The 27,996-nt window shown below is 40.9% G+C and overlaps 1 protein-coding gene across 1 annotated transcript in view; it reads right to left on the reverse strand.

Moving 5' to 3' along the window:
* The window catches only part of CSMD2 (CUB and Sushi multiple domains 2), a 643,348-nt gene that overhangs the window by 557,500 nt on the left and 57,852 nt on the right, over nt 1-27,996 (reverse strand). Inside the window, exon 2 of the mRNA XM_063311620.1 lies at nt 8,876-9,092. Within this exon, the coding sequence (XP_063167690.1) occupies nt 8,876-9,092 (217 nt within the window). The remainder of the gene's footprint in view (nt 1-8,875; nt 9,093-27,996) is intronic.

Genomic DNA, 27,996 nt, shown 5'->3' on the forward strand with positions numbered 1-27,996 from the left:
CCCATCAAGAGGGATCGGGACAATGCAGGGTGGAGGAGCCCAGGGCACTACAAGAGGGTATAAAAGGGGCACCTCCACACCACCACCCCCGTTCCCATTTTTCGTTCTGTCAGCCATCATTCCAATAAACCAGAAATCCTTAATACCCATTAAGTGAGTCTGTGTCTTATTGCGAAGCGAGGCTGACCCTGACAGTGTCTTTCCGGAAGGCTTCCTGCTTATGTTCTCAGTTGAAATCCAGCCCAAAAGCTTGTTGTACAAATGTATGGCACAGAATTTGCTGTTAGCCTAAGGGTGGTACTGGGCAGATTAAGTCTCTACTCCCTTTTTCATAAATTGGGATTGCCATATTGAATTATACTCTGAATTGAATCCAAACTGTCAATTTTATTCAGTGAAAAATGCTTTCAGGTCAAGCTTGATTCTGGGGACCTACATGGATACAGTCATGCAGTTTTCTTGACAGTATAGAAATAGTTTGCCACTTATCTGGGATGGATGGATGGATGGATGGATAGATACGGTAGATAGACTGCAATAACATTCAGAGTTAAACGCAGATTGCCCCTATAGCAAATGTGACTGAACTACATTTTGCAACCTTTTAGAGATTTCTGAAGACAATGATACACTAACCCTAATTCCAGGATTTTTGTTTTTCAACTTTCCAAGCTGTGGCTCTGCTGGTCACTGATCCTAGCCAAACCAGGATCAACCTGTTTTGCTTCTGAGCTCAGACAAGATCAGCCAGGGACTGCCATCTGCTAAGACTTCATTTAGTATGATCTCAATTTGAAGTGATATAAAATAAAGGAGATGATGGAAGAAAATGACATATTTGAAAAAAAAAATGTATTTAGAAGCATCTGACTTTAAAAAAAAAATGTAACAAACTTTTAGGTTTATGGCATACCCAACTGGAAATCACTGTCAACCAAGTTCTCTAACACTAGTAGAAGGATTAATCAGTACAAGAACCATGTTAATTTAGGAGGTGATCTTTCAACTAATTAACCTGGCCAGACATTGTCATTTTGCCAGTCAAACCACACAACCATTCAATAAAAAAAATTCTCTTGCAATAATAAAATTATTTCTTTCAATAGCTAAAAATTGCCCTCAAGACAACCCAATTTTACAATGGCATTAGTGCTTAAGAGGCTTATTCTCCTAATACCAACAGCACTCATTCACAGATCTGAGATGGATATTCCTCTATTAACAAATGATGTGTGTTTCTGGCACTGTCTCAATTCTGCCATCAAATCGCAGGCAATTGCCACTGCCAATAGGCATTCACTGAATAATGCCTGAGAGATCCTACTTCACTCCCAATCTTACTGTAAAAATGCTAGTGAATATTTTTTCTCTGATGCTAGTGTCCCTAATCTGAACATGAACCACAAGGGCAAACAAATAACAGATTTTTGTTCCCACCTTGATGTGGTCATCAATCCTTGTAATATAGAACTCAGGGCCTGAGTGCCATCAGAGAGCAAGGAAAAAGGAGATCGTAGAGAAAGGTATCAGCATTCTTGGAGAAACAATGAGATTTGAAGTAGTACATTTTTATAGATATTGTTTAAAAAAGAACACTTAGTGAGAAGTGAAGATGGTTGACAGTCAGAAGAATGAGTGGATATCTACTAGCAAAGGTAAAGGTAAAGGTTTCCCTTGACATGAAGTCCAGCCGTGTCCGACTCTAGGGGGCGGTGCTCATCTCCGTTTCAAAGCCGAAGAGCCGGCGTCTGTCCGTAGACACTTCCACAGTCATGTGGCCGGCATGATTAAACGGAATACCGTTACCTGCTGTCTTGTTTCCCATTTCAATGTTCTGTTAACATTGTAACATTTCACATGTCAACTCCTTTCCCGTGTTCATTCGGCCGTACAGGGTTTTTCCATTCCTCCGCCCTCCGTTGTTTTGGAGCCTTGGAATGTGTGTTTGGGTTTGCGCTCCTGTTCAAGGTTACTTTCCCAGGCGCGTCTAACGGTTCCTAGCACCTGGGAGGGGGAGCGCCCTGACGAGGTATGGGGGCGGAACTTGCTCACAGGCAATGCTTTTAAGTTTGTATTTGGCGCGCTTTTGCTCATTCTCAGCTTTCTCTGTATTTGCATACTATTCCTTTAATAAATCAGTTATCTTTAAGCCCGAGCTTGTGAGACTGAGTATTTGGGATTAGGCAACCATTACACCTGCCCACCAAAGCAGTACCTATTAATCGACTCACATTGGCATGTTTTCGAACTGCTAGGTTGGCAGGAGCTGGGACTAGCAATGGGAGCTCACCCCGTCACGTGGATTCGAACCGCCGACCTTCTGATCGGCAAGCTCAGCAGCTCAGCGATTTAACCCACAGTGCCACCACGTCCCTCTCTACTAGCAAAGGGCACTGAAAATGCTAGAAAAAGGAATTGGGCATTGTGGAAGATGGCTAGATGGAACCTGGGCAGGATTACTAGCTAGAAGAGATATATTGTGGCATTTTGTTACAGGCTTTTCTGTATTTTATCATTCTTATTATAAATCTTTTGAAGAGCTCAGAGAAACATGTAACTGACAAAGCAGAGGTGATGCCAAAATATATACTCTTCAGGTCATATTTATTAGAGGATATCACATTTTAACCATTCAGCATTAAAATAATGCACAGATAGGGAAGGAACCTGCAGGCCTGATGATGAAAGCATTTATACAGCATATACAAGTGCAGAAATAAAGCTAGATAATTCAGCTTGCAATATGAAACAATAAAAGCCAAAGAATATTCACAGAAGACTATTCTTGCCCTATAACCTAGTTCCAGATGATTTAAGCAAGCCAGCCAAGTCATGAAATGTGAAAAAAAATAGGGTGGGGGGGAGCAAAGAAACGTACATCCATTCCTTACTGTAATTCAGTGACATTATGGATTCACCATCTATATGGAAATAAATAAAATAAAAATGACAGAGTTTTTTTTTTCCTCCCTTCTTCTCTTTCTCTCTTTCTTCCCTGTACAGATCCAAATATATGTGCATCTCTGACCTCCATAAGTGTAATCAGAGAGAGAAAAACAGTCTGGCACAGTGTTCTTTTTTTAAAATACTAAGGAAAATGTTTTTTTTATTACCTTAGACTTTTAAAGCTTTTGTAATATTATATTTTGTATGTACTTGGTTTGGTGCTAGGGATCAGCACTGACTCAAAGGCACCCCTCTTCCCCCCAAAAAATGCTTTTATAGCAAGAAGAAAGTTTTTTTTTTAACCAAGAAAAATGAGTGTTGGGAGAACACTTCCTTACAACACATATATTCAGAATAAAAAGTTGTATTTTGGGTGGTACTGAATGAAATCTGTGTCACCTTGAGCTGTCATTCTGAGTTTCTGAAAATAAGATTTATTTAAGACTTTTGAGGGGCTTTACAGAAAGAATATTCATTCATTCACACACTTTTTCTTCCCACATCTTCTTAATATATGAGAAATCATAAACACTGAAACCATCTTTGGCATTGTATAAGTGGATTAATTCTACTGTCTTGAATGACAAGTATTGATCCATTTGATTATTCCAATTTAGTCTCATGCAGAAAAAATCCTTTGCATTTTTTCTATCAATGCTCATTCAATTTGATGAAAAAGAATCTGCTTTCATAATTCCTTTCAAGGGAGAAAAGGGGCACGTATTCTCAGGCATGGATTATGGTGTTTTTGCATTCAATTAATTACGAGCTACTCAATATATGAGTGTGTGTGTGTGTGTATTTATGTATATATGTATGTATGTATGTGTATGTGTATGTATGTATGTATGTATATATATATATATATATATACACACACACACATACATACATACACACATACATACATACAGTCTTTTCCTGCCTTGCTGGCTCCCTGTGATTCAGTAACAGCAGTGTGCAAAATGTTCTGAATCCAAGATGGTATGTATGTATGCATGTATGTATGTATGCATACATACTTACATACATACTTACATACACATAGATACACACACACAGAGACATAAATGAAAGATAGTTATACTGAGTGTAAAATAATTGTTTTAGACCCACTTTTGAACTAAAAACACTAAAATAATCAAAGCAGTTCATTTCAAATGCAAAACAGTTTTCTTCTCTTGAAAGAACTGCTTCAGACTTGAAATGGGATATTTTGCATTTATGGTGGTTCGGATTTGAAACACTTTGCAGACCTTTATTCAAGAAGATCTTGAGGGACTTCCTTCCTTCCAGGGGGCATTTTCTGATTAGAAAGCGAGGACAATCAATGATGTTTGAGGCTGAGCAACTAATATGTGGCAGAAATCCAAGATATCATTAGTAATGCTACCACTTTTAATGATAAAGCAAGCTCAAAAACAATACCAGGGGAAAATTGAAATAAAACTTGCAACATCCTGAAAAAAAATACAAGGGGATAACTCCCTCAGGATAACTTTTGAGCAACTAAATGGCAGATTTTGGCCCAGTATTATTTTTCCAAATACTGAATCCCCTAATTGTTTGGGCCAAACATAACTGTTCCTAGTTTTTTTGTGTTTCTTTTTCTGAAATATTATTTCTTAAGTCCTTGACTGTTTTATGGATGGACCTACTGTATCATTTCTTCCTTCCAAGAACACTCCCCTATAATCCTTTCTCTCCCCCTTTCTGGCCAATAACTTGTATGAGCTTTGATAAATGGTATGCAGTTATCCATCTCCAGGCTGGGAGTTTGATGATGAATGTAGTACATTTCAAAAGCAAAGAAAGAAGGGGTGAGACAAAATATATTTATATAATTGATGACCTAGAAAAGAAACATCCTCCCATACTTTCAACTGCTTTAGAAAAAAAAAATTAATAAGGAAAAGTCAGCAGAAAAAAATGTTACTAGAAACAAGGCACATACAATAAGAATTATTTTTTAAAAACCTACTTTAGGAGGATATTACTCTCCCTGAAATATTTTTCTTACTCCATTAGCTTCTCATCTTTTTCATCATCTTTTATGATTATTTATATTTGGGGCAAAGAAGAACATTGTAATATTTATATTTGAAACTAAAACTCATACATTTTCTTGAGAAGGTAATGTTCTATGGCAAATTTTGACTCTGTTCTACTTTTAAGTCAAGTCACTGAACATTTATTACGCTGGCTTTCAGGAAATATGGCATGAACCAAGCAAGACTTTAATATGGAATTCCTGGACCCAGTCTTCAGTATCTTCCCTACTGTATCATCAACAGACTTTCCATCAACCAGTAAGATTGGGCTTTATAAGCAAAAATGGCCTATAGGCTCCTGAGGGGTGCAAGGGACCCAGAGCAGAACTCCAGGAAACGAAGTGATCTCATGCCCATCTTGAAATTTCATGCTCCAAAAATCAAGCCATTTTGCTCTCAGATTTCAGTATCACAATCTTGTGGTCCTGGGAGATTGCGAAGAGGGTGGACTTGTTCAAAGCACGTGTGAGTCTTTTGACATTTTCTGATAAGTTACATGGATGAGCAATTTGTTTGGGCTAAGGGCCATGCATTGAATTTAACTGACAAGCCAGAGGCTGGAAAAGTGAATGGGGACATGCTGCATACTTAATTTTATTTACATTTAAATAATTTTTATTAAGATTATTTTCCATGCATTTCAAATCACCTATCAAAGAAAAAAAAATCCAAATTTACAGGAACATTTGGAGATGTCCCACCTAAGTCTGGTCATTGACTGTAATAAACGACTGACTGATAAATCTTTTGGTTGCTTGCTAGATGCACTCTTGGACACGTATAAGAATGTTTAGATTTTTTTTTTTTTCTGAACAACCATTTTTACTTACTACCTACTCTTTTTTCTGTTAAAAAAACCCCTTGTAGTGATGTTTTTCAGGAGAATTAAAGTTGACATTTTAAGGAGCAAGCAGGATAGGGAAATGTCCTTGTTATACTAATAAAGTGTTAATGCTTAATGACCCGTTTATGTTCATGAAATGGGAATTAGTATCCTGAAATCTCTACATTCCTTGTCCCTGCTTTTGAAAATCAATACCCTTCATCTAATAGGAAGATAAACTGTTTTGCCTACAGTTTGCATTCTGAGACCCATATAGAGATCTAGGAACTTCTGAACCAGGAGTAGGCCTTGGGCTCCATTTTCCCTAGAAACACAGAGTTGCCCCTTCCTTTAATAGTTGGCTTCCTTACTAAATGAATTAATTAATGAATCAACTTTATTGCAATTATTCAAAAGAAATGACAAATTCTGAAACAGCCCATGAAAATCACAATAAAATTTATTATAAAACTGATGTGGTCAAGGTACAACATATTTTATAGATTGTCATGCAAAACCTAGCCATATTCAGAGAAATAACATCATGTTGGTCAGACCATAATAAGGAAATAGAATGAATCTAGATGGCAAGATGGGGAGTTATTAGCTGAAACTGGGCATCCTTACCCTTACAATAAAGGCAAGATAACAAAACATGACTTAGTGTTTCAATAACTCCTTCACTGCAAAAGCCAACTCCGTTCGAATGGAATTTCCCTTCAGAGAAAATTGTTTGAAAGGCAACAATCTTGACAAATGTAGGGTTCTTCTAAATTTGGGGATCATTTTTTGGCTTAAATGTCTTGCCAGCTTGAAAAAAGGGGAGCAACTGCCCATTTTTAGTTATGGCAGCCAGATCTAACTAGCTTTCCACCTCCGTCCAGTTTTGTTGATTCTTACTTAACACAGCTCAGTTGCTATGTTATGCCCAAATGCACGAAGATATTGTTTCAGCAGAAAATTCCTGGCTTCTCATCCCAGGAAAACTCCTAATATTATTGTTTCCAGCATCTCAGCACTTAGGGACATCTGTGTTTAAAATGTTCTCCTTCGAAGAAGAAAAATTAATAGAATTATTTAATTCTTTTTTATTTTTCCTTTATCAAATTGCTTGGGTTTGATTTCCCACTGTTTCTTGACGAACCTGAGGAAGGAAGGAAGGAAGGAAGGAAGGAAGGAAGGAAGGAAGGAAGGAAGGAAGGAAGGAAGGAAGGAAGGAAGGAAGGAAGGAAGGACCAACCCTTAGGTGTTACAGAGAATATAATTTATTTACCAACAGAATCCTGTTCCTCTCTCTCACCAACAGAGCTGCTTCTCACAATCTATTCTGCTTCTTTAACCCAGATTCTTCCAGCCGAGCTCACTGAGACACTAAATCGCTGTGGGACTTGTTTGGAAGTTACACCAAGGAGCAAATGGCTTTTTGGATAATGTAACACTTGAAAAATTTTCCTTGTACTTCGAAGTCATAAGAGAGCAATACAAGTTGTCAACATCTGACCTTTTGCACAAAACAGAATCACACAGAAATTCAGCTGGTTACCTCTTGCCTCAAAGCAGTGATAGGAGAACATCTCCATTCTTGTAGTCTTTGCTTGGTTCTGAAACTTAGTAACAGGCAGATGTTTATCTCCTAGGCCAGAGCAGGCAACCGGCTTTGAACTTCTCTTCATGGAGAATCATGAGGTCGGTGTTGGCCTTTACGCTCTCTTTATTCAAACTGTATGTTGCATATATATTGAGGGAAGTTGGATTAGAAGGAGATGAGTGTGGTTTTAAAACTGGAAGGAGAAACATCAGGAAGTTCTGATGATTTTTTTTTTAAATCATATGGCATAGCAGTTCAGTGTTCATGCTGCTTTTTTCTTGCTGGGAAATCCTTGTGAGGTCCAGCAGCCAGATGTGTAGATGATTTAGCCGTGACAAGTCATGTTGCCTGGGGTGCACCATGAGGAGACTAGTCTACATTGCACTGATGATACCACTCTTGATAACTAAAAATGCAAATGATCTGGAAGCTCTACTAATGAAAGTGAAGGTTCACAGAGGGAAAAAAAAAAGACTAAGATTAAAGATGAAGAAGATTAAGCAGTAGTAGATAGCTTCTGCCTTTTAGGATTGAATATTAGTTGTAAAGGAGCTGGCAGCCAAGAAATAAGCTGCAGACTATCACTTGGTAGAATGGCAGTGAAAGCCTTGGAAGATAATCAAATACTGTGACATTTCTATACCTACAAAGATCAGAATTCTGCTGGTATGGTTTTCTCTGTGATGCTCTATGGATGCAAAAGTTGGACTGTAAAGAAACAGGATAGAAACAGTATTGACACTTTTTAACTGTGGTGTTAGAAAACAGTCATGAGAATACCATAGATTACCAGGAAAATAAAGAAATGGCTCTTAAAACAATCGATCCAGAGTTCTCGCTTGAGGTATAAAACAACCAGGCTCAAACTATCATATTTTAGACACATGATGAAAAGACCCAGCTCCCTTGAGAAATCTATAAAGTTGAGAAAAGTGGAAGGAGACAACCAGCAGCAAGGTGGATGGATTTGATTACAACAGCAACAAATGTCAGGATGAAAATAGATCATCCTGGAAAAACTTTATTGATGTGATTGGTAAGAGTCAACACCAATTTGGCTGCACATAATCACCTTAAAGTGTGCTGAAAGGATGCAAGATCTCTTCCTCTTAATGTTTCAAAATATACTAATCCAAAATTTCTGAAACTGGAGGATAGGATGAGGGATCCAACTGGCTGTCTAAACATAGGTTGTCTAACAACATCTTCTAATTAATTTCACTAAAAGTCTCAAGCTGTAACTGTACCGATAACACCACAGCACTGAACAAAATTAGCAGTTATTTTCTAGCCCTTATCAAGTGTGTAGAATCCAGACAGTTTAGATAACTTCACAAAAGAGAAATGAAAACCCATTTTCATTACAACATAAGAACCTCCATCCATGTGTTTTAATCCAAGCAATAGACATCTTAACTTGCATGTGAATATTTTCCTGCTGCAAATGATAGAACATTAAAACCATACCTTGTTCTTAGGCTTCCCTGCTGGGGCAACCCATCATAGACAGATAAGACATCAAAATCTTCCTCTAGCGCAAAGGACAGGAAAACAAGTTGTACTCTGTTCTGCTCCTTGGCAGTGATTGTCCATGTACAGTTTGCATAATTTGGATAGCCGTACGGGAACCCCGGACTTTGTATTGTCCCGTTTGGACCTTGCAAAATGTAACTGCAGTTCTGGGCTGGGAGAGAAGGAGAAAATACAAAACACAACAGAAATGACATTATTTTTCCAGTATTCCAACTGGGCAACTCAAGAACTATTGGTGATTAATATCAAGGATATTGTCCCTAATGCAGTTGTACAGCAGCCTAACTCCCTTAAATTTGTTTATTGCAAAAACCAATAGAATCGACATGTTTAATTTCTTGACTTATTACTATGGATTTTGGCCATTGTGAAATTCTACAAAAGGGTTATTTGAAGAAAGAAAGAGAAGAGAACAGCCAATATATTGTTTAAAAGTACATGACACAGCTTTCTTGCTGAAGCTAAACCGATTTTTTAAATTTATTTTAAATTTATTTTATAAATTTATTCACTGCCCATCTCTCCCCTACTCTGGATTTTTTCACCTTGAAGTCTCCTTATATAATGTGGACACCTTAAAGTCTGAAGGAGAGATGACCTGTAGAAACATATCCTTCCTTCCCCATCCACCCATGATTCTGATTTAGGATGGATTTATTTGTTTGTTTGTTTTTCAAATTTCTATTACTGCCCATCTCCCCCCAAAAAGGGGACTCTTATTGTGTAATACATTCTCTCTCTCTGTGTATGCTTAGTTATTTATTTATTCTCAGAACAGTACAAGTGGTATTTTTATATGTCAAGCCACTATTGATTATACACATATAGTCTAAAAAAAAAAAAGAATAACAAAACCAAGGAACTAGAAACAAGCATGGCTTAGAATGGAGATTGGCAACACTCCACTCGTCATCTCCCATATTGACTACTGCAATGTGCTCTACATGGGGCTACCCTTGAAGAGTATCCGGAAGCTTCAGCTGGTCCAGAATGTAGCCTCACGGGTTATTTTTGGTGCCCCTAGATTGGCACATATAACACCTTTACTGTGTGAGCTGCACTGGGTGCCAGTTTGCTTCCGGGTCCAATTCAAGGTGTTGGTTATGACCTTTAAAGCCCTACATGGCATGGGGCCCGGCAACCTGAGGGACTGTCTCATCCCCATAACATCGACCCTACCCAGTCAGGCAGAGAGGGCATGTTACGGACCCTGTCAATAAGAGAATTCCATCTGGTGGGGTCCAGGAAGCGGGCCTTCTCTGCAGTAGCTCCCGCCCTGCAGAACATCTTGCCCCCGGAGGTGAGGCAGGCCCTTCACTCCTGATCTTCAGGAGGGCCCTGAAAACCTGGTTCTGCCATCTTGCATGGGGCGGGAAGGAGGGCAACCATTCATGGGGTTGGCTCATGCCTTAGACCCGCCCCCCCTGATCAGAATTTTTAACCTCTTGGATTTTATACTTATTTATATTGTATTTTATATGTGTAAATTGTTTTTATAAGATCTTAATTGTCTATTATTATAGTCTTAATTTTGTTGTAAACCACCCAGAGTCCCTCTTTTGGGGGAGATGGGTGGTAGCAAAATTTGAATAAACAAACAAACAAACATGGAGTCCTCCAGTCTTTCCTGGCCTAATTTCAAAAGCACTGACCTGTCCCTGTCCAGGGAGCTGGCTGGATGGAAAAGATGAAGGAGGAGTGGTAGAAAGAGAGAAGCTGCTCATCAGACAGGAAAGGAGAGAAAGGGAAGCAAAACAAGGGAGAAAACAAGACCCAGAGGAAAGGAAAATGGTGGTGCCAGTTCCTGCCACACCAGCATGCAGCCACACACACATCCTTTTTTTTTTTAACCTCCTTGGAACCCAAAACAGTATTTCTCTTTAAAGGAAACCCACAGCCTTTCTGCCTTTTGAAAGACTGAGGTGACTTAACTCCAGTTCTGTGGTTGATTGCTGACATTCTGGGCCTCCTCCTTCAAAGATCTTTGATGGTCACATTGATCCCAAGAGGAGAGATCGTCTATAGCTGGATTATGCAAACATCCATCTTTATGAGGATGGCTCCAGAGGGACCACACAAGACTTAGTCATGCTGTTAAATCAGGTCACCCAAGGGAAGCTACACTACCTTTTACAACAGAAATGACTCAAGGGGACCGATACATCAGTAGCTTGCTGCGGGCCGCTGCAACTGGAAGAGATCTTGGTTGTTTTCAGCCATTTGTGTTCTGACCATGGCCAACCTCCAGCAGCTGAGCATTCCCTACAGCAATCCTTATATAATGTGGACAATCCTAGTTATACGATACACTAATACAGTGAGATGTGGTGCCTCGGATTACAACCGGGAAAGTCAGGCTCAAATCTTCCTTTAAACCAAAATGTTCAGAGTGACTTAGGTTGGCCAACTTCATGGGGTAGCTGACAAGATAAATGGGGGGGGGGGGGAGAATTTATTGTAATTAATTCATCTTACTGCTTTCTGATGATATGTTAATGATTATGATAAAAAAATTGTGTCAATCACTCCCACATGCTTATTATATACAGCATATTTTGAAATTCAGCCTCAACTCTCTTTGACAGGAAATGAGTAAGAGAATCTGGCCACCAGAAGCCAGTTTTATCTCAGTACAAAATGTGCCACTTTTGCTTGTTTTGGAGAGAGAGAGTTAAATTCCACATAGAAAATGGTACTTTCATTACTACTTAAAAAATAAGAATAATTAAGGGGGGAAAATAGTACTTCTGTTTTCAGCACTTGCTGCTTCACACTGCTCCAGCCTGTCCTTCATAACTTATGCTCCTTTTGTCTGGAGAGAAATCTGAGGTAAATTTGGAGGTCCCTGATATGCAAAAGTAGCATCAAGATGTGAAGGCAGGCAGCAGAATTTCAGAAAGACCAGACAATTTGTATCAAGTGGGAGAAATTCAGTGACTTCCAAATTGGTCCTAACGCAACCTTCTGAGGAGAATTTGGAAGTCTGGACTCAACAGCTGAGAAATAAAACACATTCTGATTAGTAAAAACTGTGGAGGAAGAAGGTGTATTTTTCCTTCCGTTTCAAAGGTCTAACTGGTTTCTGTAATACTTCGGGCATTGGACCAGGGCTGGAGAGACCCAGGTTCACCCCACCCACAGAAGCTCCCAGGTGACTTTTCTCCTGTCTCAGCCTAACCTGCTTCATAGGGTTGTTGTTGTGGGGAGGACATGGGAGAACAGAGACTAAGTGCACTGCCTTCAGCTCCTGAATAAAAGCTGGGCAATACGTCTAATTACTAGTTATCTAGAACTCCTGGATGGTGTTTTCAAATGATGATTTCCCTCCTTGTGAGAGCCAGTGGGGTGCAGTGATGGAGGTACAGGACTAAGACTAGGGAGACTTAGATTCAAGCCCGCCCTCAGCCAGGGACACTCACTGGCTAACCTTAAGCCAGTCACTCTCCCAGCCCAACCCTGCAGGGCTGTTGTGAGGATAAAATGAGGAGAAATCTCTGTGTAAGCTGCCTGGAACTCCCGGAAAAGAACAGGGCAGAAATCTAGCTAACAAACCTCTATCGCTCCAGGCAAACATAAATGTTGGTTTTCTCCAGGCCTCTTTGAGCTGCCCTCTCCCTGCCAACTTCCATCCTCTCATCAAATCCCATTCTTAAGGGTGTCAGGAAACACAGCGGCAATGTAAGGGGACAGCAAGCAAAGACAGAGCACGTAATTTGATTTTCCGAGTTTTAATTTCAATCATCAGGAAATGCCAAAAAGACATGAGGAAAGTAGCAATTGAGAAAGGCTATGTCGCCACAGGGATGTCACAAGTCTGGCAGATGCAGGCAGCGTGTGCTTCCAAGCTTCCTATCTTTTGCTGTTATATCACCAGCACAAACAACAAAACTCCTATACACTGAAGGGCTAATCTTATCCCAGGAATTAGTGTTTTCACATTCACCTCTAGTCCTAAATTATGCAACACTCAGCTTTTCTTTCTTTAACTTTCAGATGACATGAAGGGAGACAGGGAGGCCAGATTGCTCCTCTCTGTTCTGGTCCCTACCAGGTGTGCAGCTCCCATAACTATCTGTGAGCACAGCTTGCTGGCTGAGGACGATGGGAACATCTGGAGGACACCAAGATGGAGGAGACTTGGGTAGTTAATACAGTCAGAAGTCCCTATCAGCTGTGAAAGGTGACCTTAAATAACTTGTTTGTGACCCTCTCACCAATGATGCTGGAACATCAATGCTTCTGAAAATGTCTCGGGCAACACAAAGCTCCATCTTGCTCTCAGAGCTTGAAAGGTCCCATCGACAATCCTTGTGTGATCACGGAGTCTGATTCATTATGATGTATGTGAAGACACAGCACTGTTTTTCAGACACAAGACCCGTTTGAGGATCTTGTGAGAACTGAACATGTAAACGAGCTATTGAACATTTGGCCTAGTCTTGTCTTGGAGATGAAGACACCAGTCATATGCCCTCACTTTCATTGGCACCTCCCATATACATGGTCCTGATCTGCAACCCAATCAATCAATTTGCTTGTTGCTGTTGAGAAATATATTCTTTTTTCACACAGCCCTTTAGATGTAAAGAATCACAGTATAGAGAAATGCAGAAATAACACTGGTGTAGGAATGCAAGAAGCACTAGCAGCTTTTTTAAGTGATAATAAAAGAGAAAGGAAAGTATTATTTAGTCCTGGAAGAGGAAGGAGTACAAGACTGAAAATAATCCTGCCTTGATTCTGTTGGGTATAAAAGGGGGCAAAGGAAAATCCTGAGAGGCTTTCAAGACAATGTTATTATAAGCAGAGTTCTAAACCTGGCCTGCCGTGAAGGGCTGACAGTTATTATTTAGAGAACACAACTAATCCCCATGGGAGATGAGAAAGGAAAGGAAATAATGGCACTTATTAGTATTATTGGAGAGCCAGATTGATGTAGTGGTGAAGGTGCTGGCCTAGAAACCAGGAGACTGTGAGTTCTTGTCCTCTCTTAGGCATGAAAGCCACTTTGGGTCAGGCCCTCTCTCTCAGCCCAATCCACCTCTTAGGGCTGAAATGAAATGAAATACTGTTTATTCAGTCAATGACCAGCAAAATTTGAAAATATACTGTAGTACACAAAAGTAAAATCAATGGGTGAGATAAAATGCTAGCATAACAAGCAGCCTCTATAATAAAAATGTACATGACTATAATGCAGTACGTGACTATAATGGTATGTTAATTACCTGTGCAAATATAAATCTAAAGTATTACAATCTATGAGCTAAAAATGCATATCACCTAAAACAAAAGAAGCGGGTCCACAGAGTTTCTGTCTGTTGGCTATGACCAATTAGCACATTTTACTGGTAAAATCACTCTGATTCATTCCTGTCCTGGCAGGTCCACTGTGGTCACTGAGGTAACATCTGGCTATATTATCTGGGATTCTTTTCAGACTGTTCCCTATGAGGGAGTGGACAGGGTGCTGTCTAAGGCGTCCTTGGCTACCTGTGGGATGGATCCTTGCCCCTCCCTCCTGGCTCCTTTAGGGGCTTGGTGGGAGGGTAGTTCCTTGGATGTGGGAGGTGGTTATTTCCTCGTGGGAGGAATTAATGCTGGCATTGAATCCCTTGAAGGAGACTCTGGGCCATCCTGTCCTTAAGAGACCCTCTCTGGGCCTAGAGGTAGTAGACAACTGCTACCTTGTCTCCAAATCTTTTCTTTAGCAAATTTTATCACATTTGTAGGCTTCCCACTCAGAACAACTCCAGATGTATACAGATTTAAAACAGAACAGGTCAGTACAGTAATCAAAACTGTAAAAAAAGGGAAAAGAGAGCCAAGGAGGAAGTCAACTGACACAGGAACAGCAAAACCAATGTCTGGGGAAAGAGCCAGGTCTTTAAGGCTCATCTAACAGAGGGCAGGGTCAGAGCTGTTCAGATCGCAAAGAGGAGGGTGCTTCCATGGGGCATGTGTCACGACGGAGAAGGCATGGGTCCTATCAAATGATATTGCTCAACAGATGGGACCTGAAGCATGCTGACTCTCTTAGATCTCATAGAATGGGCAGACACTATGGGAGAAAGATGGTCCCTCAAATAACAAGGTCCTATGCCATGAAGGTGTTTCTAGATAACAACCAACACCTTGAACTGCACCCAGAAGCCTCCTCTTACCAGTGGACTTCATGCAGCAGAGGTAGTACATGGGAATATCATGGTATGCCCATAGCTGTTCATACTGTCACCTTCTAGACCAGCTGAAAATTCCAAATGGACTTCAAGGGCAGCCCACATAGAGGACCTTGCAGTAATCCAAATGCAAGGTCACTAAGTCATGAGTGACCATGAGTACAGCCCCCCGATCCAGGAATGGGTGCATTTGGCACACAAGTTGGAGTTTTGTAAAGATCTTCCTGGCAGCAGCTGTTACCTGCTGTTAAAGCAAGTAATCTGAGTCCAGGAAGACCCCCAACTTGTGTACCAGTTCCATCTTGGGGTGTATGTTACCCCATTCAAAAACAAGGAGGGAAAATCCCCAGGATTGGGTGGTTTTTAAGTCTACAGCCAATCCGTTTTGTCAGTATTGAGCCTGATCCTATTCTTCTCTGTCTAGACTCTCACAGCCTCCAGACACTGAGTCATGAATTTGACACTATCACTTGGATGGCCCCTTGTTTGTCTGAATGATGATTTGGGATCAACCACAGAGTGTTCTAGTGGAAAGGGATTATCTGTGTCTTTATCAGTCAGGATTCAGGTCCAGGCATGGGACTGAGATGGCACTGCTCACTCAGGTGAATGACCTGTGTTGTGAATAGGATGGGAATATTGTGTTTGTCCTGGTGTTGCTCAACATTTCATCAGCTTTCAGTACAATCAACCATGGTATTGTCCCAGACCATCTGTAGCCTTTTCTGGCATCAGTCAAGTCAAGTCAAACTTTATTTCAAGTCACTGACTCAGGATTCATTTAAAACATGCATACACACAAAGAGTAAGTATACTGGATTACAATGTAACATCCATGATAAAAAGGCCTGTAGTCATGTACAGTCTGCTATCAACAATGCACAAATTCTACAGCCTGCGAATACAAGTTTTGCAACACCCAAAGTTATCTTGGGATCTTTATTTGCCGAAAGAAGCTGCACATAGAATTTTTTGGTCCAACTTGGAAATCAGCTAAGAAGAGGTGTTAGCAACCCACTGTGGGTGTCTTGGTAGACATTGCAGTACTGCAGATCCCGAAATTCTGTGCTTCTATCTTTACAGGGACAAAGCCTTTCAGCATAAGGGATTTTGTGGTATTTGCCCTTCAATGCTACTGATGATAAGATATTAAACCACATTGTAAAGGCCCTCCGAGGTTTGTTATTTGTAAGTTGGGCCGGATATAATGCTGGTTTAAAATGAAATCTGTTGTGCCCCAATTGAACTCTAAGTGACATCTTGGTATATTCTGTCTAATCCTAAATTAAGAATTCTTTAAGAGCTACCATTACCTGAACTTGTCCCAGGTGCATCAGCATCTCACTTGAGAACCCCAAATCACGTACTTCGTTATTTGGCATTTCTGAGAAAAAGAATTATCTGACAATTACCTGAATTATCTGGGGCCGAAAGTGAGTTTTTAGCCAATATTAGTGCATATAGCCATACCCTTGTTTCAGTTTTTATAAACCCTGCCTCCAAACATAGAGCAGCGTTCGGCACAAATAACTTTCTTAGAAAGCTGGCTTGAATTTTTTCCAGTTTCCCGTAGTTGACACATGGATTTAACTGTGCTCCATACAGGAACTGTGCCAGCGCCTTGGCTTTGAAAAATTTCAAATCAGCAGGTAACTACTAGGCTCCACCAGAGAAAAAGAAAAAGAGGATTGCTGCCGAACCCAGAGCATTCAAAGCAACTTGAGAGAAATGAGTACGTCGCTTCCCTGAATGACGTAGCCACACCCCAGGTACTAAAAACTAGGGACTGGTTCAGTTACGTTTCTTTTGGAGTTCCTTGCAAGATGCATGAACTTCATTTTCTCATAGTTAACCAGTAATGAGTCTTCCCTACACTCCTATCTTGCACCAAGATGTTGCAGACCAAGCTCTTCCAGAGGACATTTGAGTCATGACACCAAGGGTCGGGTAGATTGTGGTGGGATAAAAATCAAATACATACATAAAATCCCCACTGCTGTTTCATGTCCAACAGCCTGCTGTCTGAATTCCACTAATGTGTCACAGTGAGGGCAAACACTCAGATTATGTGGTGCAAACCAACCATTCACTTCAGTGTTCAAATAGTACCTGAAGACCTTTTTATGCTATCATGGGAAACAGTGTGGGGGAAAAAAAACAGCCCAACAGAGTACCATCATACATTTCAATTCAATACACTCAAATTATTTTACACTCATGCTCTTAGCAAAGAAGCATTTTCAAACAGATATGTCCAAAAGAAGAATGGTTTACTGCAGGGAATGGGGGAAGGGGATATGATTTCTTCCCCAGAGCGGACAACCAAGAAGGCAATATATTCTCCATCACAATAAGAGGTGGGAGCTTGGATTATATTGGACAACGAGAGCAGTCAGAACGTATGGGAAAGGGATGAAGGAGCCACAGGAGGCTTCATTCACGTTCAATAATCTGGTTTGGACTGGCAGCAGTTTTTCAGCTGCAGTTTGATCATCCATCCTCAGTTTACAATTCCACATTTCAAAAGGAGGTGTGGGGGAAGGAGCTGTGAAGGATCATAATGATTCCCTCTGATATCCTTGCCAGCAGCTTTTGTTATCCTCAGAAAGGAGTTTATGTTCTTGCAAATCCCATGCCAGAACCTATGTATCCTATTGGCTGTACACCCAGCATGCATGCCAGACTTGAAGCATATGCTGGTATTTGCCTTCCTAATCCTGCAAGTACTCTCAGCTCAGAAGACTACAATTAATCAGACTTTCTCTCTCTCTCTCTCTCTCACACACACAGACAGACACAAACACACACTTTAACTAAACATAAGAGAGGTTTTCTTTAAAAAAAACAAAAAGAGAGAGAGAGAGGCTTTTATTAGGGCTTTCCCCCCTCTGTGTTTAAAACTTCCTTTGTCTTAACTAATCTCTCAATATTCTTGCAATCTAGAGTTTTATTTTCTTTCTTGAAATCATCCCAGTTCAGTACCATGGAGACAATGAAGAAAGGCCAGTAACCATTTTGACGCAATGAACTAAAATGCTTCCACGAAGGAGACAGACCTCCTTTATAGTGCATTACCTCACTATCTTACTTAACATGGAGAAACCTGATTCATGCCACACTGAAGGCCTTGGCAAAAACCCAACAGTCCCTTTGACAGACATAATATTACAAATGTAAATAGCCCGCCTATCCCCTGGGTGTAGCCGGGTTGCTTCAGTTCTGAAGATGAGGGCAGGGAGAGGATTGGAAGGAAAAATAAATGTGCTAATGGTTGCTTGGCAACTGCAGGACATGTCCTTTACAAGTGGTTGAGGAGCATCACTTTAGTGGCAGAAGCACATAGCTCATTGTTGGCCTCCTTCCAAGGTACAGAAAACCTCAAAAAGGAGCTGGGCAGAAACAGTGATGACCACCGCAATGACCTGGTAGACCTCTTTGCTGATCAGGTCAGAAGAAAGTCTAACAGAAGGACTTGTGAAGTTAATGGGGAGTAGATTCACTTTAACTATAAATGTCTGAACTCAAACCTCAGTTTTGGAAAGTTACAAAAGAAAAAGGAAATCTCAGTCCCAGATTTACTCTAACCTACAATGTATATGTAGACCCTTTCCTAACTTGGTTCTCTCCAGAGCTTTTGGACTCCTGCATCCATCAGCAAAATCCAGCATGCCTAGTGGTGTTAGGCAGGAATTGCAATCCATCACTGTAAGAAGATAAAATTGCTTACATGTTTTTCTTACCAGTTCTCATTCAGTCTGATGAAAGGGTTTGCTTTAGATTTTTTTTGTGTGCCAAAAAATAAGATAATTCTGGAGAAATTTAATGATGAGATGACCAGGATGTCCTCTTGTTCACTGTATAATCATCTGCAGTCTGCAACTCCTCTCCCAGGGGGCTTTTTCAGGACGGGTGCTATGGACACTCCTAAGGGGGAGCTTAATGTTTGATTAGGTAAAGGTAAAGGTTTCCCTTGACGTAAAGTCCAGTCGTGTCCGACTCTAGGGGGCGGTGCTCATCTCCGTTTCAAAGCCTTGGAGCCGGCGTTGTCCATAGGACACTTCCGGGTCATGTGGCCAGCATGACTCATGGAACGCCGTTACCTTCCCGCCGAAGCGGTACCAATTAATCTACTCACATTTGCATGTTTTCGAACTGCTTGGTGTGCAGGAGCTGGGACGAGCAACAGGAGCTCACCCCGCCGCGCGGTTTCGAACCGCCGACCTTCCGATCGACAGCTCAGCGGTTTAACCCGCAGCGCCACCGCGTCCCTCTAATGTTTGATTAGCTGTGGGGAAATTTCTTTGTGTAGAAATTCAGAGAAAACATTCAACAAATTTCCCTACCTGCTAATTTGTCAGGCCCTTGAGACTTAAAAAACAAAAACCAAAAGTTATTTATTCCAACTTGTTCTAACATAAACAAAAAATAATAATTTAAGACTTTCCTCTCAAGCTGTGCCAGAAGTGAAGTTCTACTGAGGACCATGCAGAAGGGGAACATCTGTGGCAATTCAGTTCTCAAGCAAAACTGTAACTTAATTTTTCAAAGCAACTTTGCCAAATGTAGTAGTGGTCGTGGTGATGTGATGATTATTTCATTATTTTCACTGAGATCGTACCTTTCTTCTCCAGCACTTTTGATGCTCTCCATGCCTCAGCACTCAGTGAACGTAAGATTGTACCCAACTGTCTTCTAATTGCAGGCTAACATTTTGAAGTTCAGCATCATGTAGGTGTATTTAATGGCAGAATTCTATCCAATCATCATCCTGTCACTGCAGCGATGAATGAAGGAACTGCTGAAGGGGAGTTGAAATGACAGGAAAGTGGGAGATCCTTTTTTAAAGAGCATGATGTGCTTTCAGGTATGACTAATTCATGAAGACAGCGTTCACACAACTTGTTAACAGAGCCATGGTTTATTCAACCAAATTTTCTGGGCAGGGTTAGCACAACTTAATAAGTTAAACTGTTGTTGGCTAGTTTGTGACTCACTGTGTCATATGAACCCATCTAAAGTAGAATCCTGCAGAACTCTATAATATTCTGCAGCTCTTACTTCATAAAACTAGTTATTTAATACTGGAAAAGAATACACTCTTGGAAGTTGTAAATGAACAATATACAAGTAAGACACACCTTTCTCAGTAACCCAATCAACACAATTATCATTTGATTCACCAAGCGGTAAACCTGGTTACAATTGCTTTGTAAGAAACTATGGGTCATAACTTCACTGAGGCCATTTATAGTTTAGGATAAACTGAATATGTACTAACACTATCCCTAAAATCATTTCAAGGGTTGCCTGATCAAGCTAAATTATTGTCATAACAGTTATCAGCAAAATAATGTGGCCAACAGATTCAACACAGAACAGGGGGAAAAAAAGCCATGAAGACTTTACATGGACATAAAATCAGAGAATGAAAAAGGGAAGAGAAGTCCATCAAGTTTTTAGCAAAAATTACCAATTACCATTACCAGCTATATGTACTGCAAGCTACATGATCCAAATAACAAACACAACAGCAATTGTCAATAAACAATGCAGAGTGAACAACTCTAGATGATTCAAGCTTCATATCATGAAATAAAGCAAAAGCAAATTGATGTTAGTCATTAGCTGTCCATATCTTAGGCAAACTCTCCCATCCATACCATCTACAGGCAGCCATTCAGAGCAAAATGTTATTGAACCATCAATACTCAATGTCTCTTCATGCTTTCAACTTATAGAAACCTCCACGTTCTTTAAAGGAATAAGCAAAACATTCAAAACCAAAGTTGCTGACGACATTCCACCAGAAGTGGCTCTCCCCATCAGGGCCACAGCTGGGGGGGGGGGGAGTGGGGTATGTGCTGGGGGGGCACCAAAATGAGTGCTGGGGGGGTGCCAAAATGGGCGTGAAATCCATGTTTGCCCCGGGGGACATAGTCCCTAGTTGTGGCCCTGCTCCCCATCTATGAATCCAGTTCGCACTGGTTCTCAAGACTTCCCAAGATTCAAAACAGATCTATACTGGACATCTTAACTGCAGGCACATGGCAATGATATTCAGAAGAAGGTACCAAACACACCATAAAAGTGTTTGTAGAAAAGTACAACAAAATTGTCATGTATAAAAGTTCATTGATCATAAGAATTCAATATTTCCAGCCAAAAATGACCCTTCAAGGCCATTATGTGTAGGGAAGAACCATAATTTTTTCTTTGGCATAATAGCCAAACCAAATTCATGACTTGCCCCCATTTTCGGACCACTGAAGCCCTAACGTCATGAAGTCACAGAGAAAGTTAAGAAACCACATCGTGAGACTTACGGGTGTCATTTTTGTCCTCCAAGCAACTTCAAATTCTTGCACATTTGAAGGAAAGTACTCACACCCTCCTCTGCTGTTTAAATACAAGGAGGGGGTGAAGGAAACTTATCCTGTTACACACAGCTTTCTGCTCAACAGAAATTGGGAGAATAATTCTATATTTGAAACGGGTGTGAAAAAAATGTGCCACAGCAGAGTGTTGGAATGTTCTTCTTGTCATAGGTCCGACGCATCCTGGCAGATATAATCTTTTAGTTTCTGCTACAGCAGTTATGTCTTCTGAGCTCTTGCATTAAGTCTTGGTAAAATTATTTTTGATGGGGTGCAAATGTTGGATCTGTGGCATCAGTAGATTTTACAAGCTACCAGGCCTGACTTAGGCACAATGTGCAGCCAGGATCCCTTCAGCTAGAGTTCTTGGCTTCTTTCCACACAAACATTCGTCTTCCTGCTGCTGCTTCTACTTAGCCTACAATCTCATCTTGGAAGCCTTCTGGGTAATGAATAATGCAGGACAATTCCATTTACTATAACTTTTAATCAAAATTCACCAGTACATAGAATAGTGTACCAAGGGGAAAGTGCCTGACATTTTGCCTGTTCAGTTCTTTCTTACCTTTTAAAGAAAACATGTGTAAAACCCTCAACAGTAGGCCTGAAGTCAGGAAGTCTTTTTCTGTTTGTTTCTTGCCCAAGGCATCCTGCAAAACAGTTCCCACTGGTATCACAGGGTCATCTGCCTAAAAGATCTCATGCACAACTCTGGCAGTTTTTCCACAAGAGAGTGAAAGCGGCTTAGCAACCATTCTTATATCCTCTAAAGAATTATAGGAAAGTGGGCCATATATAAGACACGGTCAGTAACAATCATTCTCATTGCTTTCACCAAACTCCAGTTCCAGGACCCTTTCAGCAGGGATGGGAGTCAGGTCAGCCAATAAAACAGATATATTGGCCAATATAAATCTGAGGCATGACAAGCAGTAAAGGAAAGGAAAGTGTGACTTTTTTCCAGGAAAAGATGAAAGGTATTCAGTCAATGCCTGGCATCAGGAGAGGTTGTACTTAAAAGGTCTGGTATCAGATTCAGTTATCTTTTCAAACTTTAAAGAGAGAAAGAAAAGGAGATGCTTTAACAGCCAGTAGGACCAGTGGCTACCAAATTTCCTCCCCAGAATGTGTCTGAATGGCTATACCAAGAGAAATGCCCATCTTGTTCTGTTATAGAATAAAATAGCTATTCCCAGAAGAATCCATTCTGGGGAGAAGACCATGGAGGACAAAGCTCTGCTCTGGCTGCAATGCCCCCCAGACACACTGGTCACCTCTGAAACAGAAAAGGGAGAGAACTCATTCAGTTGAAAGATCAAGCACGGTTTGAAGCTGAGAACCCTCAAGAAGGAGCAGCCACAGCCATACCTTTAACCCTCCTTCTCTCCCCTTATCCTTGAAAACAGATGGATCATGTTAAAGGTACTTAATTTTTTAAACATGCACTGCCCCATTATAGACTGGAATTCTGGGAAGATGGACCACAAAAGGTTGTTGCACTAAGACAAAATATAAAGCAATGACCAGAATCCCAGTATGGTTCTTCAGAACCTCCAAAACAACCCTTGATACAGGTGATCCAGAATGATCTTACCCCACTGAGAGAATGCTAAGTTTGGGATCCTTCCTTCCTTCCTTCCTTCCTTCCTTCCTTCCTTCCTTCCTTCCTTCCTTCCTTCCTTCCTTCCTTCCTTCCTTCCTCCCTTCCTCCCTTCCTTCCTCCCTTCCTCCCTTCCTCCCTTCCTTCCTCCCTCCCTTCCCTCCCTCCCTCCCTTCCTTCCTCCCTTCCTCCCTTCCTTCCTCCCTCCCTTCCTTCCTTCCTCCCTCCCTTCCCTCCCTCCCTCCCTTCCCTCCCTCCCTCCCTGCAATTGTACATAGTCTCAGTGTTCTCTCTCTCTCTTTCAAATTTTATTAAGACTGGCATAAAATACAATCACTTATTTCAATAACAACACTGAAACTAAATAAAATCAAAGGTAACTAAAAGCTATAATTGCTAACACAATACTATAAAATTAAAACACTAAGATAACTCTATATAAAAGTTCTTAATACTAAGACTATGTACTAAAGGGGGGGAGTCTAAAGGCCACAAAAAGGATGTAAAAACAGATAAAGTAAAAATAAAATAAAATAAAATAAAATAAGAGAGAAATTCTCAGTAAGTTTACCCATGCCCAGTACCCTTAATTATTTGTTTGTATATTTTAATTTCTGCCAGGCAAAATCTAGTGATGTTGTATATAATAAACAGTCCCTTTTCTAAGAGGAAAAAATCAAGAGGAAAACTTTCATTATGACTTGTAACATGTGTTAGTAAGGAAAGAATGAATGTTTCTTGGCTACATGGGTATTAGGAGCAGTGCGAAAGCACATGTGTGATGGTCTCAATAGCATTTGTGCTTTTTTTTTTTTTTAATTTACAATAGTCAGCAGAGTACAAGTCACACCATTAGACTCAGAATTATGGTAACTTCATTCATTCATTCATTCATTCATTCATTCATTCATTCATTCATTCAATTTCTATAGCCGCCCATCTCAGAAAGAGACTCTGGGTGGCTATAGAAATATAGAACTTCTATCCAAGCAATTAAAGACTATGTTAAGAAAAAGCCAAATCTGACATAAGCCCTTATATAGAGCTATAACTAAAACATGTTTTTTTTTTCAAATTGCATTAAGTTCTCTCTTAAAACCTCTCAAAATTTTGAAACACAGGATCAACCTATAGAGTTGAAGAACAAGAGATCAAGGACGAGAGTAAGGTTAGGTTTAAGAATAACTGATTTTTTTTTAGAAAAATGGATTCTGAGGGAGAAACTAGAAGTTTCAGTGTTCTCAGTAAGCTATCTGGGGATTCCAAGAACTGCATTGAAGAAACAGCAGGTCAACCCTCACAGTCTCAGGCAACTATTAGAAATCTGCAAATTCAGCTACTACAAGGTAGCCATGTTTAATCTGGAAGACATAAAGATATGACATCTGTATGTTTGGACATTACCATGTGGGTTGATTGTTCGCTTGTTTCATAAATACCAATTTAAAGAGTGCTTCTTGTTTCAAAAGGAAGATTGAGGAACATCACAGACAGAGGTGCTGTATAGCTGGTGGACCTATGGTTAACTGTACTCAGTTCCAAAGACTGTAATAACCGGTGAAACTCTGACCATCTTTTGTTCTCTTTTCCTTTGTCTTGCCTGAGAGTATCTTTTTTGATAATTTTGCCACCATCAACTTCCTGCCTGAGGGTGAACGTAAACCTGGGTTTCCTCAATCACAATGCAACATTACCTCCCATATATCACCCAAGCTCTCATAAAGCCCAATAGACTTGCTATTTATATTTATTTATATTATTATTTATATGCTACCTACTTGAACAGCTTTAGGCAGCTTACAGTGGGCATAAATTAAAGCATCCATAAACATCTGTATTACCTTAAACCCGCATAACTTTTCCACACTGAATGTCATGCAACAGAGGACAGTTGTGACCAGCTTCTGAAAGGATGACAGGATGGGAGCTAACCTGGCTTCTGGGGGTAAGCTATTTAAAAGTCAGGGATTTGCCTGAATCCCTGATTTGGATCCTGACTCCCTTTCTAGAGGTGGGCACCAATAGCATCTCCTCCCAGTTAGACCATATAGGATGGGCAGATTCTAATGGAGAAGGCCACCTTAGGAATGTTTTTTTTTTTTTTTTTAACTTACCAAAGATGAGAACATGAATCTACTAGGCCAGGGAAGGTTTCTTTTTCATGATGATGATGTTATCCTCATATGTCACTATCTCCAACGTTGCACAACCACAGCTTACGAAGGGTAAGCCACAAGACTCTGGCACACATTTTCTTCTTTCATAATGAGAAATAATCAAAGGAACTTGTAATGTTTTTGCAGTCATTCAATGAAGGGTTTACCTACCTGATGCTTTTAATCACTCCAGCATGGCATTTCTTTTGCCAGGAGAGAAATCCCATAGCAAAAAAAGCCAGGCAGGAAAGAGAATTAACAAAGCTACTTGGGAACAGCCAACAGCTTGTCATTTCATTCATTGTCCCACTGAATATTTTCAGCCTTATATCAAGTTTGTCTATTCTCAGGCATACTAAGGGCATAAATTGACCCAGGATTGTGAGACAAAAGGAAGTCATTACAAGTAAGTTTTTTATTTGTTGTCGTCACCATCATCATCATCTGGAAATGCACAGCTAGAACAGTGGCTCCCAAGTCATCTTTTTTCCCTTTGAATCCAAATTGGAAATGCAGATTTAAAATATTTACCTAACATATTTTGAGGACATGAAAAATAAGAAACATTCTCTTAGGGAAGTCTATAGGCTCTGTATTTCTGCATGAGTCACTGGTTCGAACGTATATTCCCAGAATCAAGAGTCTTGCCTGTATCAAACTGAAGTGAGATGTTTTTTTTTTTTTAATTTATTTACCTATTTATTTAATTGATGTATATAGCTGCCCATCTCACATACATGACTCTGGGCATCATATAATGAAAATACATAAAGTACATACAATAGAAAAAATAAAAACACAGCAGTCAGGAATCATAAAACAACCATTGGCGTAACCAGGAGACAGGCTTCATCACAAACCCAGGGCTCCAGGTTCAGGCACAAAACCAAGTTTCGGGGCCTTGAGGAAGGCCAGCCACGTTGGATCCAGTCTAACCTCTAGAGGGATGATGTTCCAAAGGGTGGGTGCCACAGCAAAGGCTCTCCTTCTGGGCCCTGTCAGCTGACACTCATTAGCTGATGGGACCTGGAGCATACTAATCCTGCCAGATCAGGTAGGATGGGTAGAAACAACCATGAAGAGACCATACCATAAGGAACTCAGTCCCAGGTCATGAAGAGGTTTAAAGGTGACTACCAGCACCTTGAATTACACCCAGAAGCACATTGGAAGCCAAAGCAGATTGCGGAGCAGTGGTGTGGCATGTACTGAATAACTGGTAGCATCAACTGCCCATGCAGTAGTCCAGTTTAGAGCTCACAAGGGGGAAAGACAAACTCTTCACTAGCCAGCAGAGCTTTGACTGGGCTGGGAGACGCTACCTCCATCAGATGTGGATGCCTGAGCTAAACCTTCTGATTGGCTCCATCTTCAGTGACTGAGAGGTTCATCCCATCCTGACAGAGTGGGGAACATGCCAGAGCAGCAAGCTGTTCAAGATGTAAGAGGCAACTACATTGGTGTGTGTGTGTGACTGGGAGTGTGTCCTGGCTTAAGCAAAGACCACGCTGAGATGAGGAGATTGTCTCTAGCGTTTATTTAACTGCTATAGATGACAGAAAATCCTACCAAACTGAAGAAGCGTGGGAAAACCCAGACAGATAAACCCCCAAACTCAAGGTGGGTCTGTTCTGGGTTTCTTTGAAGGACAGTTCAAAGCCTCTAAACTACGCATGCCTTTTCCCTCCTGGATAGGGGCCTCCTCCTGCTCACCATCCGTACTCATAACAGAGTGTCTGTGACTGAGTGTGTGTGACTGGGGGCTTGCTCATTTTTGCAGCACACACTTGGAAGACTCCTGAGCCAAAACAAGCCCCGTCTTTTACATCACTGCTTCCCACATCCTAATGACTCATTGTGATGCTCCACTCCCCAGTCTGTGGTTGCAAAGCAGGGCTGATCGCTACAGATTTGGGTCACATGGAATCTGTTCCAGATATGTTCATCCCCAAAGAACCAGTTCAAGTGATCACACTGTACAAACCATTTAGAGACAGCAAACACAGTAAAACAAGAACGATTCTTATGTTGAACCAGAACATTGGTCCACCAACTTAATGTTGTCTGCACTAATCTCAGGGCTTTGGATAGGTGCATTTTCCAGTACCATATGGAAATGCCAAAAATTGACCTTGGGACTTCCTGCCTGCAAAACAGTTGTGCAATGATTGACCTGTGGTCCTTTTAGAGGAGTTTGTGCCCGTTTTTTTCCAGACCTAAAACCACAGTTGGCCTTTGGTATTGGATGGAGTTGCACTGCCCCAAACAGACCCAGTGTGCAATTTGGGGGTCCTCCTGGACTCGCAACTCCTGCTTGAAGAGCAGGTAGCAGTCGTGGCTAGGAGGGCCTTTACAAAGCTTAGTATTATGCACCAGTTGCACCTATTCCTAGATTGGGGGGGGGGTTGCTCACAGTCACTCATGCCCTAGTCCCCTCCCAATTAGACTACTGTAATGCACTCTACATGGAGCTGCCCTTGAAGAGTATCTGGAAGCTTCAGCTGGTGCAAAATGCAGTGGCCTGAGCAGTTATGTGCACCCCTAGAACAGCACATGTTATACCTCTGCTCTGAGAGCTGCATTGGTTGCCAGTCTGCTTCTCGGTCCAATTCAAGGTGCTGTTTTTGACCTTTAAAGCCCTTGATGGCATGGGGTTGGGTTATTCGAGGGACTGCCTCTCCCTGATTATGCCTGCCTGTTCCATCTGATCCGGCAGAAGAGGGATGCTATGGGTCCTGTCTGCTAG

This window comes from Candoia aspera, chromosome 10 (genome assembly GCF_035149785.1).
Source record: "Candoia aspera isolate rCanAsp1 chromosome 10, rCanAsp1.hap2, whole genome shotgun sequence".
In the NCBI taxonomy this organism is placed as follows: Eukaryota; Metazoa; Chordata; class Lepidosauria; order Squamata; family Boidae; genus Candoia; species Candoia aspera.